The following is a 22130-nucleotide window of genomic DNA, read 5'->3' on the forward strand; positions in this document are numbered from 1 at the left end:
AAATAAGTAACGACAGGTCTCAAATCCATCCACGCCAGGAGGCAGTCATGCCAGGGCAGGAGAACTCTCCATTAGTTCTGCAGCTCTGGTCTTTCTGCAGCTTTTACTCTGCTTTGTCTCTTCAGTCACGTCCGAAACCCAGAAGAATGGAAAAAAAAAAAAAAAATAATAATAATAATAATAATAACTCTTCAAAACTTAAAGCCAATGATAAGGACTCAGCAAAAGCAGGGAGACCCCACGGCCAAGTCGGTGTCCCTGAGGACATCAGTGGGGAGCGGCACTTTGCGTCATGTGGGGCCCGCCCCTTCCAGGACCTGGGTTTGGCATGTGCTGCCCTCTCGGCCGCGGTGGAAGCAGGATTTCCGCGGTTGTGTAACGGCACCTCGGGGACGTGCGAAGGGCTGGACTCCGCATCCCTCCTCCTCTTGGCCCCTAGTATCCGGCAGCCGAGCCATGGCCGGGAGCTGCGGAGCCCGCGCTGCGCTCTCGGTGCACACGCTTCTGTTTGACATTCCTCCCGCGCTCCTGGGCGAGCTCTGTGCGATCCTGGACAGCTGCGACGGCGCGCTGGGCTGGCGCGGCCTGGGTGAGTGCGGCCCGCGGTGGCGGACGCGGCCCGGCGCGGGGTGGGGGGGCTCCCAGTGCACGCTCTGTCCCTCCCGCCGCCCGCGCTGCGGGGCAGCTCAGCGCGGTCCTGGACAATCGGGAAAGCGCTCCGGGCTGCGGCCGCCTCCGGGGGGTTCCCTCGGGGAAGCTGCTCTTTCCAATCTCCTTGAGACCCTCCCAAGAGCTCCCCCTACTCTTTAAAAGAAACTTTGTGTACTCCTACAAGCTTAAGGTGAGCCGAGGCTTGGGAAAAACACTCACTCGTGTGAAACCATCTAATGTTTATCAACCATTCTTGCCTACTTAGTTCAGATACGTATTGTAAATCAGAATGTCTATGTGATGTCTTCTTGTCATTGCTAAGTTACCCTAGGTTGGTGTTATCAGTGCCCTCTCAAGTGACCACCTTACTTAAATTTCAAGTGAAATGCTAAAGTAAAATACTGTTTATATTTCATTATGATATTTAATATTATGATGGTTTATGCTAGACAATGGGTTTTTAAAAATTTATTCTAGAAAGTTGGCTACGAAACTACATTTTATGCAGTCATTGCAAGGTTGAGCAACTGCCTGTTGGAAGTGTTGAGTGTGATCCGCAGAAATGATTCAGACAAAAATCTTTGTTTTGTGAAGCACAGGCGTTTTTGGTTAGATTGGATACTCCATGATGCCACATTTAATTTTAGTTGAAAATAAACACAATTATGTTGCAACAGCTTTACCTTAATTCTCTGAAATAGCTGTTTTTCCTACCAAGAATAGCAAAATGCCTATGATGGAAAATGTTTTAACTGTTGTTGATTAACATGATTACACTTTCTGGAATGTGGCATCGGGCTTCTAGTTATATAAAAATTGTTTATATATGATAAACTCTGCAATTTTAAATTATGACCCTTAAATAACTGCCTCAGAAAAGGATACTTGAGTCTTTGGTTTCTGGAAAGCATAGAAATTTCCAGGATACATTTGAAGGAGAAGATCTGTCCACCAACAGATCTTTTTGAAATGGATGATGGCATTGGCAGTCTTTGCACCCGTTGGTTTCCTAGCGTTACTAACTTTGTGAGAGAAAAATGTTTTCAGCCCCGTCCACAGGTAGCAAATGAGGCCAGGCTGGTTGGTGAAGACTTCAAAAATAGAAGAACATCTGTCTCATTTTAAAGGAGCCAGTGCTACTTTTCAAGAAGTTCAGTCCAGTGTTGCTGGATCTCTTTCTTTACTCCCCTGCCCTCCCCTGCCCTCCCCTCCCCACCCCTCCCCACCCCTCCCCTCCCCTCCCCTCCCCTCCCCTCCCCTCCCCTCCCCTCCCCTCCCCTCCTCTCCCCTCCTCTCCCCTCCTCTCCTCTCCTCTCCTCTCCTCTCCTCTCCTCTCCAGATATTCATATTTTACATGGGTTGTCTCATAACCCAATTGCCCTATGATGCAGTTTAACGGGTGAGGAACCTGTGGTACAAATTAGCTAAATAACTTGCCAAATTGACACAGCTAGAAAGTGTCAGAGCCAGGACTTGAACCATGGCAGTCTGGATACAAGGTCTGTGCCTTTACCCACAGCCACTCTACTTCCTGCTTTCCAGCCATAACTTCCTCAAAGTCACAAGTACTACCATGCTCTTTTTGCTACTTCTTACAGCCTCTCTAAGGTACAGCCCTATCTGCCATGGAAGAGCAATTCAGTGAGCCATTTCAAACATATAATGGCATTTTCCTACTTGTGGAAATAAATGAAGAGTACCTAAATGAGAACAAGTAAAGGCTGTTTATTCAAAGCCAAGAAGTCAGCCACCATCAGTTGCATTTGACAGAGACCCCAAAGCAGGCACAGGAGTAGAAAAGCTTTATAGAGAAGAAAGAGAAGGCTTCAGGCAAGCCCTGATTGGAGGTTGTTAGCAGAAGGAAACTACAGATGGGCTGACTAGAAGTGAGGCTGACTAGAAGTGAGGCGTTCTGTGATTGTTTTGAGGTGCTTATCTCCAGTTGGCCCTACGTTGGAAGCAGGGACAAAAATTAGGTTACCTGTCAGTTATTAATCAAGTCATGGCTATTTGGGCCTCATTGCTACAGGGCTTATTGTTTGGTTTATCGGATTAGTGGCTACAGATACTAAGTTGATTTCCCAGACTGGTTCCTGTAGGTGGTTGGTTGATACATGTTATGAGTCAAAGTTCCCATTTTTACACCATAGTCTGGCCATTATTCCTTTGTATATTCATTCTGTCATAGTGGCCTTCCACTATTACAATTCTAAAATGTTTACTCATGATTCTCCAGCTACAGTTAATTGTGCAAGGAGTTGTACCTACTGACAGCCTGGACCACATAACTCTAAAAGGAGACCTGGTACACCAGCTGCCTCATGAATTGTTAGCTCAGCAAGAAGAGAAGACTGGCTCAGTTCAGAGTAGTTGAGGGCAACTGCCTGTTTTAATATGCTGAGTTTCTCTATTGGCAATTAAAAGTGAAAGAGGGGAAGAGGTGCATGGAGGGAAAAGTTGACCTTAGAAGTGGAGAGAACAGTGGGGGACTAAATTAAATAGATAGTCGCTTTTATGCTCATGACAGCTGAGAGCCTGAAGATGCAGAGGGTCCAAAATTCCATATAGAAAACAACTAAACAGGTAGCCTGACCAGGCGGTGGCACAGTGGATAGAGAGTCAGACTGGGAAGTGGAGAACCCCAGTTCAAAACCCCGAAGTCACTGGCTTGAGCCCTGGCTCATCCGGCTTGAGCACAGGCTCACCAGCTTGAGTGCAGGGTTGCTGGCTTGAGCGTGGGATCATACGTAGATGTGACTCCATGGTCGCTGGCTTGAGCAAGGGGTCACTTGCTGTGCTGTAGCCCATGGGTCAAGGCACATTTGGGAAAGCAATCAATGAACAACTAAGGAACTACAGTGAAGAATTAACTGATGCTTATCTCTCCCTTCCTGTCTGTCTGTCCCTATCTGTCCCTCTCTCTGACTCTGTCTCTGTCAAAAAAAAACCCCACAAAAAACAGGTAAAACTGTCTTGAGCTGATAATGATTCTTTTTTTAAGGTGAAAAGAAGGAAGACAGTGAGGCAGACTCCTGTATGCAACCCCATCTGGGGCCTGATGCTTGAGTACTGAGCTATTTTTAGTGCCTAAGGTAGATGTGCTTCAGTGGAGCTATCCTCAGCACCCGGGACCACACTCAAACCAATTGAGCCACTGGCTGTAAGAGGAGAAGAGGGAGAGAAGGGGGAAAGGGATGGGGACAGAAGGAGATAGTTGCCTCTCCTGTGTGCCCTGACCAGAAATCGAACCTGGGATGTCAATACGCTGGGCCGATGCTCTATCCCAGGGTCCCCAAACTACAGCCCCCAAACTGAAGCCATTTATCTGGCCCCCGCCACACTTCTGGAAGCAGCACCTCTTTCATTGGTGGTCAGTGAGAGGAACATAGTTCCCACTGAAATACTGGTCAGTTTGTCGATTTAAATTTACTTGTTCTTTATTTTAAATATTGTATTTGTTCCCGTTTTTTTTGTACTTTAAAATAAGATATGTGCAGTGTGCATAGGGATTTGTTCATAGTTTTTTTTATAGTCCGGCCCTCCAATGATCTAAGGGACAGTGAACTGGCCCCCTGTGTAAAAAGTTTGGGGACCCCTGCTCTATCCACTGAGCAACCAGCCAGGGCCTCATAATGATTCTTGATGATGGTCAATATCAGACTGTATTTACAAAGGCAGTTCCAACAAAGGTAAATCATATGGCAGCCTATATGATATGATCAGGGTATACACAATAAGGTGGAAGACCAGTCATTCACAAGCTAGAATCACCCGTACCATCTTTTAAAGATACAAATGCCCAGGCTCCACTCCTGGAACTGTTGATACAATAAGTCTGCATAGAGGGTCTTTCTGTTTTTTGCCAAGCCCTATAGGTAAGTCTGATGCACACCCTGATTTGGGAGCCATTGCTTAAGCCAAATTCTCTTTTGATAACATGCTAATGTAACATTTATTTTTACCATGCTCTTTCACTATTCCAGTTTTTTAAATTGATTTTAATTTATTGTGTTTACATAGATTTTAGTGTTGCCCCAAATGCATCCCCCCTCCCTCGTATTCCCCTCAACATCTCCCTTGCCCCCCTCCCCATAACGCCCTCCCCCCCTTCCCTTCAGGTTTATCCCATCCTATCATCCCCTTTCCCTCTGTTCTCTTTTCCTCTGGTCCCTTTGATCTCTCTTCTGTCTCAATTCCGTTCCTCAGTTCACATTGTTCATTGGATTCCTCAAATGAGTAAGGCCATTTGGTATTTTTCTTTCTCTGCCTGGCTTATTTCACTTAACATAATAGTTTCCATGTCCATCCATGTTGTCGCAAAAAGTAAGATTTCCTTCTCTTTCATGGCCCCATAGTATTCCATTGTATATATGTACCACAGCTTTTTAATCCACTCGTCCACTGATGGACACTTGGGCTGTTTCCAGATCTTCGCTATTGTGAACAATGCTGCCACAAACATGGGGGTGCATTTCTCCTTTTGAAACAGTGCTAAACACATTCTCCATGTTAATCTTCAAATCAGTTTTATCAAGTATTGTTATTTAAAAGAGTGTAGTCACAAAGTAATAAATTCTACGGTTGATATTGATGATTTAATGGCTTTATAAAAAGGTAGATCTCTAATTGGAAAATGTTATTTATCTTATATTACCTTATAGACCTGTATATACAGAGTCTCTGGTGACAACTCATTCCATTACAATAGAGTGGTATTTTAATTAAATTGTTTGGAGCAATTCAATGATATACTGAGAAGGAAACCCTTTTTTACAAATATAAGGTCTACCGGAAAGTTCTGTTCGTTTCTATCACAACAAGTTTTGACACGTAAGCACATGTTTATTTGGCGCATGTGTGCCTCTCTATTTTTATCACTTAATGTATACATACTGACGTAGCAAATTAACTAAAACAAAGTTGATTCACGTTAGTCTTATGTGTGAAGCGATAGTGTACCCATGGCTACTGATAAAGTTCATTTACGCCACTGTATTTTTACAAATTTCAACAAGAAAGAAATGCTACAGAAGCATGTAGAAATTTATTGAAAGTGTTTGGTGAAGGTACAGTTTCTGATAGGACATGCAGAAGATGGTTCGAAAAATTTGAAACGGGTGATTTCGACCTTTATGATAAACCACATTCTGGGAGACCATCTTTGATTGATGATGATGTTGTTAAGACCATGTTGGAGGAAGATCCTTTTCTGACAACATCGGAGATTGCAGAAAGGCTTAATTCAGCTCAGCAAACCATTTCGGACCATATTTGGAAGATAGGATTGGTGTGGAAATATTCAAGATGGGTGCCACATGAATTAAGTCAGAAGAATTTGTATTTTGTTTTATTCCAAAAACGGACAGAACTTTCTGGTAGACCTTTACTATGTAATGGGTTATATTTAATTTTCTTCCTCTCAAAAAGAAAAGAAAACTATCATAGAAATTATTAATCAGTTCAAAACAAATGAAATGTAAAATCAAATTGAATGTGTATTTGAATATTCAACAAATATTTTCAATAATAATAATAATAACAGCTGCCATCTATTTAGTGTTCACTGTTTGCCATATGCTGTGTCTTAAGCACATTACATGGATTACGTTATTTATTTATCACAAAAATTCTATAAGGTCGGTACTCTTCCTATCTCCATTTCATACACAGGGAACCTGGTTGTCAGAGAATTTAAGTAATTAATCTCAAGCCATAGTCTAGTAAATCACAGATTAGGATTCTAACCTGATGGTCAGACTCTGGAGCCTATGCTCTTTTTTAAAAAAATGTTTAAATAGACTATTGTTTAGAATGGTTTTAAATTTACAGAAAAATTTAGGAGATAGTACAAAGGTTCCAATATATTCTATATCAGGGGTTGGGAACCTATGGCTTGTGAGCCAGGTGTAGCTCTTTTGATGGCTGCATCTGGCTCTCAGACAAATCTTTAATAAAAAAAAAATAATAACATTAAAAATATAAAACATTCTCATGTATTACAATCCATTCATTTCCTACCTCTCATGTTCATGGTTGTGGGTGGCTGGAGCCAATCACAGCTGTCCTCTGGGACAACAAATTTTTATTGGATAATGTGTAAAGTACATGGGTCGTTGTATGGCTCTCACGGAATTACGTTTTAAAATATGTGACGTTCATGGCTCTCTCAGCCAAAAAAAGTGCCCAACCTCTGTTTTATATTCTTCCTACATACTCTGCACCTACACCGAGTTTCCCTTGTTATTAAGGTCTTACATTAGTATGATGTATTTGTTACAATATTGATACATTCTTATAAAGTCTACACTTCACTCAGATTTCCTTCATTTTTACCAGACATCCCTTCTGTCTTTCAGGATCCTGTCCAGGACACTAGACTACACTTAATTGTTATGTATCTTTCAGTTCTTCTTGTTGTGATTGTTTTTCAGACTTTTCTAGTTTTTGATGACTGACATTTTTGAGGAGTACTGGTCAGTACTGGTCTACTGTTTCTGTAGAATGCTCCTTGACTGAAATTTGCCTGATATTTCTCTCATGATTAGATTGAGGTTATGGATTTTGGGGAGGTAGATTGCTGAGGTACAGTACCATTTTTATTACAGCACATCAGAGGTACACAGTATTCACATGACTTATCACTGTTGGTGTTAACCATGGCTGAGGCTTCTATGCTTTAAATTGTTCCCCTCACCTTTCCGTATTATATTCTCTGGAAGGAAATCACTATGTGTAGTCCATACGTAAGGAATAGAGAGTTATGCTTCCCCTCCCTGGGTGAAGTAGAGCCTATATTCATTTGACCACCCTATTATTTCTTCTATCTTACATGTTCTGTCTAGATCTCTCATTTCTGCTCTAAGTTACTGCCCATTTTTTTGTTCCCATTTACAATAAAATTCCTAAAAAGGGCTATCTATACCAGGAGTAGTCAACCTTTTTATACCTACCGCCCACTTTCGTATCTCTGTTAGTAGTAAAATTTTCTAACTGTCCTCCGGTTCCACAGTAGTGGTGATTTATAAAGTAGGGAAGTAACTTTACTTTATAAAATTTATAAAGTAGAGTTACAGCAAGTTAAAGCATGTAATAATAATTACTTACCAAGTACTTTATGTTGGATTTTCGCTAAATTTGGCAGAATAAATCTTTAGAAAACAACTTACTATAGTTAAATCTATCTTTTTATTTATACTTTGGTTGCTCCACTACCGCCCACTACGACAGCTGGAATGCCCACTAGTGGGCGGTAGGGACCAGGTTGACCACCACTGATCTATACTCTAGCTCCTCCATTCTCCCTTAAATCTGCTCCAATCAGACTTTCAGCCCCACTGTTCCACTGAAATTATTCTCCTCCAAAGTCACCATATCTAAACCCAACGGTCAGTTCTTCATCTTCTTTGACACAATGACTCCTTCCTCCTTGAAGCACGTTCTTTACTTCTAGAACATTACATTCTATTTATTGTCTTCTCTTTTTCCAGGTTCCTCTTTACTTCTCTGACCATGGAACTCTTCTTTCTGTTTATCTACTATACCCACTATATTACCAGTTTCTTTTTTGTGTGCTAATAACTCCCAAATTTCTCTTTCTTGAACATCAGTACCATCCATCTACTTGCCTATTTGACAGACAACTCCAACATAACAGTCCAGAAATGCTCCCCTTTTTATACCTACTGCCCACTTTATTTGTGTTTTGCCATATGTTAAAACCCCTAGGAAATTAAGACTTCGGTCTCACAAAGTTTGTTGAGATAGCACAGTGGGAAAGAGAAAACATGCCTCTACACTTTTCTCCATCCTGGTTAATGGCAACTCCATCCTTCACTTGTTCAAGCCAAAATATTAGTCATCTCTGACTTCTTGCTTTCTCTCACAAACCACATCCTATCTCTCAGTAAATACTGTTGACTATGCCTTCAGGATCAATCTAGTAATCTGACCACTGTTACCACAGTCACCCTGGTCTAAACCACCATCAGATCCCACTTGGATAATTTCAGTCACTCCTGACGGGGCTCCCTGCTGCTACCCTTGCCCTCCTCTGGTCTCTTTTCAACACAGGAGCCAGAAGCCATTGAGTAAAGTGCATGTGTAAAGTATATTTTGTCATTATCCTGTTCGGAACCTGTCAGTAACTTCCCATCTCACAGCAAACACCAAAGTCCTACAGTGGTTTTCTCACTTCCTTCTATTTTGCTCGACTCTAGCTATATTGGTCTCCTTGGACATGCAAGGAACATTTTTCCTGTAGGCAAGCTTGAGGCTCACTTCCCCACTTCCTTTATGTTATTGATTAACCATTACCTACCTTGACCACTCTTTTAGAATTGACATTCTCCCGCTTCCTTATGCCTTTTCCTGCTTTATTTTTCCACATGCCTTATCCTTCTCCACATACTTTATCTGTGTTTATTTGTTTATTGTTCATTTAGAAATAAGCTTCATGAGGGCACAGAATTTTTGTTTGTTTTGTTTCCTCCAGCATCTAAAATTGTGCCTGGTACAGAGTAGGTATTTGGTACATATCTGTTGGTTGAATGAATTAATGAACAAACAGATGTCTATTAAACATCCAAAACCTTCTGGGACAGAATCTTAGACAAAGCTTGGTAGAACATCATGGTCTCTACTTGTCAGGATTTTCCGGTTTAATGTAGGCAACAGATGCTATAAAGATGTTAACAAGGGAAGATAGTATGGGGAAATAGTACTGATCATTACCTGGGTAGAGATTCTGAGTTCCAGACTGAAATGTTGGTGTTGAGGGTGAACTGTTCTTAAGTTCTTTCCCTAGGTAATGTGAGGTCCTTAAATGGGTCTAGGATTGAGAAAGCAGAACAGATGGGGGGGGGAGGGATAACTGACAAATCATGCACAGCCCTTCCCAGTTATTTAGTTATGAATCTTACTCAGGTATTGGGGTAACAAGAACACATAAGTTTAAGTATGGATAAGTATTATGTCTTGTAAAATTTTTTAGCTAATGGGTATTGATGCTATGGTCTGGGAAGAGGAGTCAAGCTAACTTACACATTTGAAATATGTTGCACTATTTTGGAATTAAAAATATCTTCAATCTTAAATGTTCTTTTTAAAAATATGCCTAATTTTTCTATATGTTTTGTAGGAAAAAAGAAGGGAGGCATGTTTTCTTTTTCCCATTGTGCTATCTCAAAACAAACTTTGTGAGACTGAAGTCTTAATTTCCTAGGGGTTTTAACATGTGGTAAAACTCAAATAAAAAGATTCCAGATAGGGGTGTGTTGCAATATTCTAAAAAACCCCTTCGGACAGATATTTGCATATGTAGAGTGATTTCTGCAGCTGAATTCCCCAGTGGTTAGCACTACCTAGACAGTCCTGCCTCTCAAAACCAAGCCTCTGAGCACTTCGAGCACCCAATGATTATTAAGCAAGTATCTCAGAGAGAAACTCATCTTTGAGCCTCTCAGGTCCATTTTTTGGCTTATATAAATATTATGCCAAGATGCCTTTCAAAACAAAGGATTTGTTTTCCCAAAAGTGGTTTTAAATAATGCTTCACTATAGTATATTTTTTAAAACTTACCTTTTTATTGAGAATGCTTATAACTTGGACAACACAATCATAGAGAAATTTCTCTTTATTTTTTTATGACTGTGAATAATATGTCCTGGAAGGGAATGAGTATGCAAGGATAATAGAAAAGTAGGACTATGGAGGAATATAATTAAGGTCAAGAGTTTGCATTGTTTTGCATCAAATTGAAGATATTGTTTTATAGAATTTGATCTAAATGAAGTATAAGTTTTATGGGTAATACTAATACTCTTTAGTGGTGCTCCTATTCAGAATGCAGTATCATTGGAGAAAAGCTACTAAGGTTGCACTGCGAATCACTAGTAAGAGAAAGAAAACATTTTATTTCTAGTCCCAGAAGCAACCCATGCATGCATTATTCATTTAAACTGAGCCAGGGTCAGTTTCACACCATGAGCTATTGTTTTTTGGAAAAATGCCTTTGCCTAATCAAACGTTTTTCAACTTAATGCAAACTCATAGCCCTTTGCCCCTGGTTACTGTCAGGGAACTAAAAACCTCCCAGTCTTTTGGCATCTGTTCATTCACCCACCAGCTAAATTTCAGAAATGGGCTTAAGGAAGTGCATTTTACATTAGCAATTTCTCAAGCCAAGATTAGAGAGCACAGACTCGTGGCTTGTTGCACTTTGAAAAGGAAAATTCAGAAATTAAAAAAAGGGAAGGAAAAATGGAGAATGAAATTATATGGGAAATATGACATCTCCTGGGACTTGACAAGTTAACTCCAGGTTAACGCAGTAGCTTTATACCATTCCTTTCCTCCTGTGAGAAAATATTTATACCTTTTTACGTGTGTATCTTTTACATGAGACTCCTGCTAATATTGTCATGAGATGATCTTCCAAAATGGAAAGCTTCCATCTCTGCATCAGAGATCTTAGGTTGGCCCATTTACTTTCAGGATGAAGTTGAACTGGTGCTAGCACTCAGGGACCCTCTCTGTCATTCAGCACAAATGTAATGAACATCTAGTCTGTGCTGAGCACATACTTACAGAGGTAACTTGGGGACTTCATGAAACTTGCTTATTAGCTTTTCTGAAATACAAACCCTCTGCTCTAAGCATCACTCATCTCCTCTTGTCCCCTCATGGCCTTTTCTCCATTTCTGGAGTAATTCCCCATTTGACAGGCCCTTCCCTTGTCCCTCAGCCTATTTAAATTTTACCCCAGTCCACGCCTGTTGCAAAGCCAGCTGAGGTCCCATCACGCTCGTGCTCTTTGCCTGACTGTGGGAGCCCACAGGGCGTCTTCTTTCCTTCCTCACCCCTATTATGTAAATTGTGTGCATGTCTTATTCCAAGATTCAATGTGTAGAGGGAACTGTTTTATCTAAAAACAAAAAGAAAGTAAAAGAATCCTGCTATGTATTATATAAATTTTATTAAGTTATACAGTACATTTCATTATGCTTTCTATATTAACCAATTAGCTTACCAATAGAAAAAGTAGAAACCTAAATTTTCCCTTTACTGAAATTTGATATTTAGCATTACCTCATTAGAATGTTAATTTTGAGATTAGGAAGTATTTTAAAAACTGGAGGGGCTTTTAGCAGGCTAGGGAAGGGCAAATTAATATACTGTATGTTTTGGGAGGGATTACTTCAAAAGACATTTACAATTAAGAAGTTTGAGCTTGCTCAGTGACGCTGTGACTTGTCTGGATGTGCACCATCGGTGGATGGCAGAGCCACCACTAAACCAGCGTGTTCCTGCACATTCCCAGGAAGACAGCAGTGTTCTGTCTTGACTGGCAACTTTTCTCCTTAGAACACTGTATAGACTCAGAATTCATTCTTTTGTCTTTTTTTTTTCCAAACTGAAACTCCACTGATATTTTTTTCTCTCCAGGATACTGTGCCTTGTCCTATAATTCCTTAAGAATTGGCCTCTCTTTAGAAATACTACAGTTTTAATCTTGGCTCGGGCTGCAGAAGCCACTGCTCTAGGAAGCCTTCCATGCTGACTTCATCTTTTGTTAGGGACCCTTTTTCTTGCTGCACTCACAGTTGGTGCCTGCAATTACTATAGTGCTGGTACATAATGTCTGAACGACATTGATTTGCAGTGTTTCCTCCAAGAAATTTTATAAATAGTTCATGTTTATGAAAAATGTGCCTGAACCAAATAGGTAGATTATATCATCAAAAAGAAATACATTAGAGTTACCACATTTTTGTTCTAAAGGCCTCTTCTACTTTTTTTTTTTTGAATGTTAAGCTTTCTAAAATATTTATTAGTGTTTGGATAGTCCTTGCCTCTTCATCAGACATCATCTCTTCAAAGAGATGAATAGGCCCTGGCCGGTTTGCTCAGTGGCTAGAGTGTCAACTCAGTGTGCAGATGTTCTGAGTCTGATCTCTGTCAGGGCACTCAGGAGAAGCAAATATCTGCTTTTCTCCGCCTTCTACCTCTCTGCCCCTCTCGCTGCCAGTGGCTTGATTGGTTTGAGCATCAGCCTGGGGTACTTAGGATAGCTCATTTGGTTTGAGCATCAGCCCCAGGCACTGAGGATAGTAGAATTGGTCCTAGCGCATCAGCCCCAGGTGCTAAAAGTAGCTCAGTTGATTTGAGCATTGGCCCAAGATGGGGGTTGCCAGGTGAATCCCTGTCAGGTTGCATGCAGAAGTCTGTCTCTCTATCTCCCCTCATCTCACTTTAAAAATAATAACAAAAACAAAAAGATGAGAAGTAAATGTATTCTTGCCAGAACTTAAAATATAAAGTAAGGGCAAATGCATTCAAACTTAATGATGAAGTTATATATGCCCCTATAGCTTAAGCATGCTTTTCAAATGAATCAACCTTTTCTTCCCTTGTTTGATGTGTACTCACAAAAACTACCACTCTCTTTTACTCTTCTGGTATAAAATGAGACTGAACTAACAGAAAAGCTAGGTGAGGAAGCTTGGGGAGGAACTAAAATTAGTTCAAACTAAAAAACTATAAACAAAATTAAATAAAACACATAGGGACACAAAAACAAGTATTCCAATAAACCAAACTATCCTTTGGTTCTTCCTATTGCAATTTCCACAGCGGAGCGACTTTCAAACAACTGGTTGGATGTTCGTCACATAGAAAAATATGTAGACCAAGGTAAAAGTGGAACTAGAGAATTACTTTGGTCCTGGGCACAGAAGAACAAGACCATCGGTGACCTTTTACAGATTCTCCAGGAAATGGGACATCATCGAGCTATCCACTTAATCTCAAACCATGGTAAACACTGATTTTTATGATATGGCTCTTGGTCCATTTTATGACAACTGTTATTCGTAGATGTAAATATTGCATTTTATTCAAGACAGGACTGGTCATGCTATATGTCAATGATTTCTTACCAGTGACATTTATCTGAAGTGGGCTTTACAGCTTCAGTTTTTGTTTTTTTGTTTTGTTTTGCTGCTGACACTCCTTCTTTACTACTTAATCTATACAACACATTCCTTTCTACCACTTTATAGTTTGGGGTTTAAAATTTTTTACCTACAAGCTAGATGTTTTTAGTCTTTATTTACAAACTAGAAATGTTTTAGTCTTAGCAATGTGCATCAACTCTATCCAAAACTCTGAAACTCTTGCATCACAAATATAATCAGAATCACAATATGAGTAAAATACAGATAATGCTATTATTTGTTATATCATATGATTAGAAGTTAAAAATATAACTAGATTTCTCCCCTGTATTATAGTGCAAATGATATGCCTCCAGAGAAACTCTGGGGTTTCTCTTCCCTCAGCGCTGCTCTTAGTGCCATGGCCCCTAGCCTGCCTTCCCTGTTTGCTCTCCATTCCAGAGTGGCCTAATTCCTCCCTCTGTGTTGTCTGTTTCTCATGCTGTGTCAAGCCTTACCTTTAGAGTAACCTGGTAAGTAAAGCTCCTGAAGTTTTCTCCATTCATTCTTTGTCAATAAAATAATCTCCCAGTGTCACCTGTTCTGTTTATTCCACTTTAGATTTATTCGCTTCGACAAGAATGATCTTCAGTGATCTTGGGTCTTAATGGATTCAGGGCTTTTAGGTTGGAAACTCTTTGACTCAGCATCCTTATCATCTGCCTCTTTCATTCAGGAATACCTTTTGTTTCTGAATATTTGCACACATGCTCTTTGATAATACACTTAGTGTACTTGAGCCTCTATCTTATCACCTAAAGAAACTTTGCACATACGAAGAAGAAATCCTGTGATATTTGTACCAGAAAACTAGCTTCAGATCAACTTCTATTTTGTATGCTTTTTATGTTAACAGGATAATAGACTGTTTCCAGTAGGCTTTCATCATATTATCTGCACAACCTGGCTAACCCCTTTTTGTCTTTTGCACACTATTTCTTTTTTTCTTTTTTTTCTTTTTTTATATTTTTCCGAAGCTGGAAACGGGGAGAGACAGACTCCCGCATGCGCCCGACCGGGATCCACCCGGCACGCCCACCAGGGGCGATGCTCTGCCCCTCCAGGGCGTTGCTCTGTTGCAACCAGAGCCACTCTCGCGCCTGGGGCAGAGGCCAAGGAGCCATCCCCAGCTCCCGGGCCATCTTTGCTCCAATGGAGCCTCGGCTGTGGGAGGGGAAGAGAGAGACAGAGAGGAAGGAGAGGGGGAGGGGTGGAGAAGCAGATGGGCACTTCTCCTGTGTGCCCTGGCCTGGAATTGAACCCGGGACTTCTGCCCGCCAGGCCGACGCTCCACCACTGAGCCAACCGGCCAGGGCCTACACACTATTTCTGCACTTAGTTTCATAGAGCAGAATGCTTTACTGAAGCTGACTGATCAAGTAAAATGCAATGAGTCCCTTGGAACTGCAAATCCAATGCCTTCTCATTATCAGAGCCTTTTTCAGCCACTGAAACCACCTACACCACTTTCTGTTCACAGTATAAGTCCCACCATTTTCATAGGACACATGGGTATGTTTTGTACTTGAGTGTTAATCTAGGATAAATTTCAGGGTATTTTTCACTCTATTTTGATTATGTACGACGCAGAGAATGATGTGGTCTGTGAGTAGACAAAGATTTCACATTCTTGGTTGACTCCTAGTCTGTTGTACATGCAAAATTGATTTTATTTTTTAAATGAGAGATTAGCTGATTAGTAGGAAGACAGTTATTTATTGCCCCAGTACCAGGAGATAGGTAAATCTGATATGAATTGGAGGATAGCACCTTGCTCAGAGTCCTTTACTGAAGAAAATATAAATAGTATTATTTAATTGCAATTTATTGAGTAGATGCTTTGAATTATCTTTATAAACATAATTGTATAGCTTGTTAAAAGCAGTAATGTGATGATTCACTAGAAACAGTAAGTGTAGCCTGCCAAACAGATGTCTCCTATGATAATTACTCACTGATTAAGGAGTGAAGCTAAAGAAATTTAGCCTTTCTTTGTTGTTAGCGTGGACAGAGTTATCAGTTATCCAAATAACTTATTACCCATCCAGATATTCATTTTTGCTTACCTTTTCTTCAAATTGTTCAGTTTAGTGGGATGGTTTTCTAGAAATTTCTTACCTTTCATGTGCCAGCATCCAGAGATCACTTTATGGACATGGTTTTTTCTTATGAGTTCTACTGAGAAAGGCTTTGTATTTCTTGCTAGTCATGATTCCTGCAATGCAGGTGGATACGCTAGGTGGTTTCTGCACATCAATAAACATTCCCTCAGATCTCAGGACATAACCAAGTTGTTCAAGAAATTAGAATCTTTACTTACTATCATTTTATTTCTTTCTGTCTCTCTCTCTCTCTCTCTTTCTTTCAAGTGAGAGGAGGGGAGAGATTCCTGCATGTGACCCGACTGGGATCCACCCAGCAACCCCCATCTGGGGCAGATGATAAATCAGCCAATCTGTCTTCAGTGCCTGAGGCTGACACTTGAACTAACCAGCTGTCCTCAGTGCTGGGGGCTGTCGCTCAAACCAACAGAGCCACTGGCTGTGGGAGGGGAAAAGGGCGAGGACGGGGAAGAGGAGGGGGAGAAAAGCAGATGGTAGCTTCTACTGTGCTCCCTGACTGGGAATCAAACCCAGGACATCCATACGTTTTGGGCCAACTCTATCCACTGAGCCAGCTAGCAAGGGCCTGTCATATATTTCTGGCATGCATGTCTTTACAAATCACATTTGGCATTTATATTTCAGTGATCAGAAATTGTTCTTTAGTTTTGACGTGAAATCCACAGCTTTCTACTGGCTTCTTAGGAGAGCCATTTTGAGTCTTCCATTTCATATGACAATGAAGTATTGTCCTCTCTTTTTATGACTAACAAAAGAACAATGACTTTTAGTGCCCTTAAAGCCCCCAAACTTTAAATTTTGTTCTACACAACAATACCTTTATAGGATGTTTGTTATTTCTTTTTCTTGCCTACTTGCCCTGCCTAGAATCTCTAGAATGTTTTTAAATAGATGTGGTAAGATCAGACATCCTTCTCTTGTTGCTCATCTAAAAGGAAAAATATTTAGTCTTTCATAATTCGCAGATACTCTTTATCAAATTAAGGAAATTCTATTCCTATGTTATTGTTATTAGGATAGGTTATTGGATTTTACAGGTGTTTTTTCTTCATTCTATTAATATGGGGTATTTCACTGATTGATTTTCAGATTTTAAGCCAATATTGTATTTCTGGAATGAATCCCATTTAGTCGTGTTATATAATCTGTCTTGTATGTTTCTGGATTTGGTTTGTAGTATTTTGTTGAGAATTTTTTTGCATAAATATACATAAGGGATATTGGTCTGTAGTTTTCTTTTGATGTTTTGTCTGAAACGGTTATTAGGAAAATACTGGCCCCATAGAATGATTTGGGAATTGTTATCTCCTCTTATATTGATATTTTGGATGAATTTGTGAAGGACTGGTGCTAAATTTTCTTCATTATTGGTAGAACTCACTTGTGAATTCATCCATACCAGGACTTTTCTTTGTCAGAAGTTTTAAAGTATTAACGTATTTCTCCATGTATAACACACTCCCATGTATAAGACCCACCTTAATATTGGGCTCGAAATTTGAAAAAGAAATGTATTACATAAAGTTACTGAACTCAAGTTTTATTCATCATAAATTTCATACAACTCCTCATCATTGTCAGAACTCCCATCCATTAGCTTGTCCTCATCTGTGTCTGATGACGAATCACTGTCTTCAACAATGAGCGCAAAAACAAGTGGGAAAAAGCGGGCAATGCAAGTAAAATAACCTGTAACCACTGTGTAAGACACACCCAGTTTTTAGACCCCAAATTTTATGGAAAAAGGTGCATCTTATACATGGGGAAATATGGTAATTCAATCTCTTTCTTTGTTATAGGTCCATTTAGAGTGTCTATTTCTTCTGTGTTAGTTTAAATAATTTGTATTTTTCTAGAAATCTGTTTATATTATCTAAGTTATCTGAATTTTTACATACAGTTCTTGTATTCCCTTATAGTTATTTTTGTTTTGTAAGGTTGTAGTTGTCTCCTCTTTTGTTTTTGTTTTGTTTTTGGCTTTAGTGATTTTAGTCTTTCCTGTTTCTTGGTCAGTTTAATAAAGGATTGCCAATTTTGCAAACTTCTCAAAGAATCCACTTTGGTTTCACTGATTTTTTTTCTCTTTTGTTTTTCTATTCTTTATTTCATTTAATTCCACTCTAAACTTAATTCATTCTTTCCTTCTCTTTTCTCAGTATTTTTCTAGCTTCTAAAGGTATATGTGTAGGTTATTGATTTATTTTTCTTTTTTAATGTAGCTATATATACAGCTATAAATTTCCCTTTAAGCACTGCTTTTGCTGCATTCCATAAGTTTTAATATGTTTGTTTTCATTTTTATTCATCTCAAATTATCTTCTAATTTCCCTTGTGATATATTTATTGACTGATTTGTTATTTATGAGTTTGTTGTTTAATACCCATGTATTTGCGAATTTCCCAAATTTTCTTATGTTACTTTAATTCTGTTGTGGTCAGATAATATGTTTTGAATGATTTCAACCCCTCCAAACTTAAAATAAATGAGGCTCATTTTGTTGCATAACATATGGTCTATTCTGGAGAATATTCAGTGTTTACTTGTGAAGTATGTGTATGTATATTCTTCTGTTTTTGGATGGAATGTTCCACAGATGTTTGTTATGTCTATAGTGTTTGGTTTATAGTGTTGTTCAAAGAGATTTGTTATCATTTATTGTGTTTTACTGCCAGTCTTCTAAGCAAATAATTTAAGAAACACTAGAACACATTCCAAGAAAAATTTGAAGATGAAATAAAAATGTTCTAAAGTCTGAATCAAAATGTCAGAAACAACTGCAGAATATTGCAGGGTTTTAATCTTTTGTAGGAAGCCACATAGACTACCTCAGTTCAGACAGAACTATAAATATAACAGACAGAAGTTATAATCTAAAATTGGGGAGCAGTGGTGGGTATTTGTAGTGGTTCACACACATTCACACACACACACACATACATACCTCTAATACCTTATGGCACAAGATGAGATAAAAAATAAACTAACCTAGGAAGATATAAACCCATAATTACAAAATTTTTAAAAAATATATGTGCAAAAAGATGACAATGTTGCTTTTTCCTTTCAATTTTCTACTTCAAACTAATATTTTTAATAAAGTCTAACAATAATTTGAGGTAGGTATTCTTAAGGTCTTAAGTGAACCAAAGTTTGTTTGTATAATATGTGATTATCTGAAAGCTATTTATACATATAAATTTGTAACCATTCAATGAGAATAAAACAGCCTTAGAATGAACATTACTATCAAGGTGTTTATTTTCACAAACTAAGAAAGAAAAAAAACAAGTTTATTAGGAACATAAAGTGTTTTGTTTTGTGGGGGATTTTTTTGTATGTAGCTCCCTTTATTTCTCTTTCAGGAGCAGCCTTGAATCCTTCAGATCAGAGTTATCAAGGAGATGGATTTCCAAATGTGTTCTCCAAGGTAGAATGTGTGTGCATAGATAATGACCCTTGAACTATGTTGCATGTATAATTAAGCATAGGAATGCAATCATCAGACGGAAGAATGCTGGACTTGCAAATACTTATTTAAAAGCAGAAAAACCTTAGCTCTCATTATTCTTTGTTTGGTTGGGGATTCAGAAAATTAAAGATTCAAAAATGGTTAGAGTTAAGAGCTTTCTCTTCTCAGTGATCTGTCGAAGATGAGACTTAGAACTATTAAGGGTGCTGTGAGTTATGCATTTGTTTTAACTGAGCTTTTAATTTTTCTGTTCTAATTGGTGTTTTGCATATTGCTGTTAGCTTTTATTAAAGTAAATTAGCAGTGATCATTTTTATAGCAATAGAAGTCTCTTAAAATTGATTATTACCAGCTATAACATTGACACTTGAGTTTTTACAGTTGGTCTGGAAGCCTTAAATATAGATGACCATGAATACTATTAAGTAAAATAAAATAGTTTTGCTTTCTAGTAGCATTCTTCTAAATTAGATTTCACTCTGCTGTTCCGGGGGGAGCTTTGGATTTTTGTTGAGGCTCTGTTCTATTTAGACTTATGAAACTGAATTACTTTAATGTGTATTTCTTCTCTTAGAAAGCAGCCAATGTCACAGTGGATAATTTTCCTATTTTTGAACATAATAAAAAAGGTAAAAAAAAATACAAACATTTCAGTTTATTTTTAAATCATGCTTTTAAGTAGGTTAATTTAGAGGGAGAAATATCCAATACATATACAGGGAGTCCTTGGGTTACTACAGTATCGACATACGATATTTCAAGTTTACAACATTCACTGTCATAAAAACTTTAAAAAATTGAGATGTGAGTGTTTCAGCTTATGCCATTAGCATCGTACTACAGACTACAGGGGTGAACTAATTTGGTTGCACGCAGCAGAAGATGACATAGTATTCTCTTTTTCTGTGGCTTAGTTGTGTTATTTACAACTAACTGCGTTAGGATAGGTAAGTGATTAGGCTAGGGTATGTTTCGACTTACACCATAATTCAGGTTACATTACTGTCACAGGAATGGAACTGTGTCATAACCCGAGGACCCCCTAACTGTCCACTAATGTGCAGATTCAGGATAAAATTTTTATTGATACCAAAATCATTTTGATTAAGACAGTTCTATTAGTATCTATAATACTAATATCACAGTATTTCTGTAATATTAAAAATCTATTGACTGATGAAGAACATAGTTGTGGTCTCTTAGGGGGATTTATTATTTCCTCTTAGTGAAATTTGCCATTTTTTTGTGGCATAGGATAACATTTAATAATTATGTTAGTTTTAGAAATTTTCATAACATTTTCAGAGATTTTTAGAGATGTTTGTAGAACAATTCTGATAGTCATTATATAAATCCAGTTATTTTCCTTTATCAACTTTCCTACTTGATTAGCCAAGAGAATAATTTAGTTTACCTGGGAATAATTATAAACTTTAATGGATATCTGAGGCTGCCTTGTCTAATCATGCTACTAGAGCTGATGCTTCTTTGGTTCAAAGAGATTTAGAAAAATGTGGTCCTTTAAGATTTAGCAATAAAGTCTAAATCACACATTAAATGTGGATATATAGTCAAAATTGGGTTCTGAAAGATTTAGCCTTTGAATTTGTGTCTGGTTACCTTCTAACGGATTCCTCCCAATCTCTGCTTTCACGTCTTCTTAATTTACTCTAAGGAAGTGAGTTAGGCGGTTAGAAGATTTGGCTTATGAAAAATGTGTCCATCCGTCATTGTTGGAGACAGATGGACATATGGGATTTTATTTGTTTTTGTTTTTGTTTACCGGTTTTAGGTTCATAGTTCTAATGACAAAGAAAGATAATGAGGAAAAGTTTCCCAAATAAGCTTTTTGGCTATTCTCTTTGGAAAGATGACAGAATCACAGTGCTATTGTTGAAATATCTAAAAAGCCATTTACTCTGAAACGGTGGAAGTCAGACCTGAGTAAATGTGCAGAGAGCAGCACATGGTGGCTTCAGTGTGGTTCCTGGGCCTTGACCAACGGCCTTTCCACTGGGCGCCTACGTGTTGCTAAGATGGAAGTCCTGTTGCTTTATAATGTTGGCATTGACTATTACGAAAAGGCAATTTATCTTCTCCCTACTTCCTTCCTAAGGAATAGTGCTTAAATCCTCTATCAGTTTTCAAAGTATCATAGAAGGAACCAACAACTTCCACAAAGACTTCCTAATCGGAGAAGGGGAGATTTTTGAAGTATACAGAGTGGAGATTCAAAGCCAGACCTATGCCATTAAGTTATTTAAACAGGTATGGAAGGAATTACTATCTTGGGCTATCCATTCCATTTATTTGCTCATATTTCATGTTAGGATGTATCATTTTTCATCAAGATTGAAAAGAGGTGTATTTGGAAATAAAATTTCATGAATGGAAGTAAGATAGATGACCTCAGGTGACTGGAGAACCGCCTGAGAAAGGAGTGCTTGTCTTGCGGAAGTGTGGGAGTTAAACCCATCCTTCCTGTCCCCAGATATATTGCAAGAGAAAGACTTTCCTGGAAAGGGAGCCTGTGGGACTTTGCTTCAGATGGTAAGATTGTGCCATTTGTTTTTGTTTTTTTAGGATGGGCAGAGTCCTCTCCAGGCCCCTTCACAGGCTAAGCCACACATTGGCATCCCATGCGACTTTATAAATTGCGTTCTCTCCCAGTTCAGGAGTGTGGGAAAGCAGAGGCTTCAAGTAGGAGCAGCAAGGCAGCCATCAAGAGTAGGAGACTGGGGGCAGCTGAATGATGGCAGCCAGTGAAGCAGAAAGGGTGCTGAGTGGGACTCAGGAGTCAGGGAGAGAGAGATGCACACCGTGCACCCAAAAGAGCTGCTCTTCAGGTTCTTCACTGCTGTCAGCAACCGGTGAACATTTGCCAACCTTCTGT

At 38.9% G+C, this 22130-nt stretch overlaps 1 protein-coding gene across 3 annotated transcripts in view; it reads left to right on the plus strand.

Moving 5' to 3' along the window:
- The first annotated feature begins 295 nt into the window (after positions 1 to 295).
- Positions 296 to 22130, plus strand: part of IRAK3 (interleukin 1 receptor associated kinase 3) — a 52266-nt gene continuing 30431 nt past the window's right edge. The window contains exons 1-5 of one of the 3 annotated variants that reach the window (XM_066258200.1): positions 296 to 589; positions 13283 to 13465; positions 19131 to 19195; positions 19812 to 19866; positions 21354 to 21505. In XM_066258200.1, coding sequence (XP_066114297.1) covers positions 457 to 589; positions 13283 to 13465; positions 19131 to 19195; positions 19812 to 19866; positions 21354 to 21505 — 588 coding nt within the window. In that variant the 5' untranslated portion in view covers positions 296 to 456. The remainder of the gene's footprint in view (positions 590 to 13282; positions 13466 to 19130; positions 19196 to 19811; positions 19867 to 21353; positions 21506 to 22130) is intronic. The other 2 variants (XM_066258201.1, XM_066258202.1) reach the window with 2 other exon arrangements.

This window comes from Saccopteryx bilineata, chromosome 2, assembly GCF_036850765.1.
Source record: "Saccopteryx bilineata isolate mSacBil1 chromosome 2, mSacBil1_pri_phased_curated, whole genome shotgun sequence".
Classification (NCBI taxonomy): domain Eukaryota; kingdom Metazoa; phylum Chordata; class Mammalia; order Chiroptera; family Emballonuridae; genus Saccopteryx; species Saccopteryx bilineata.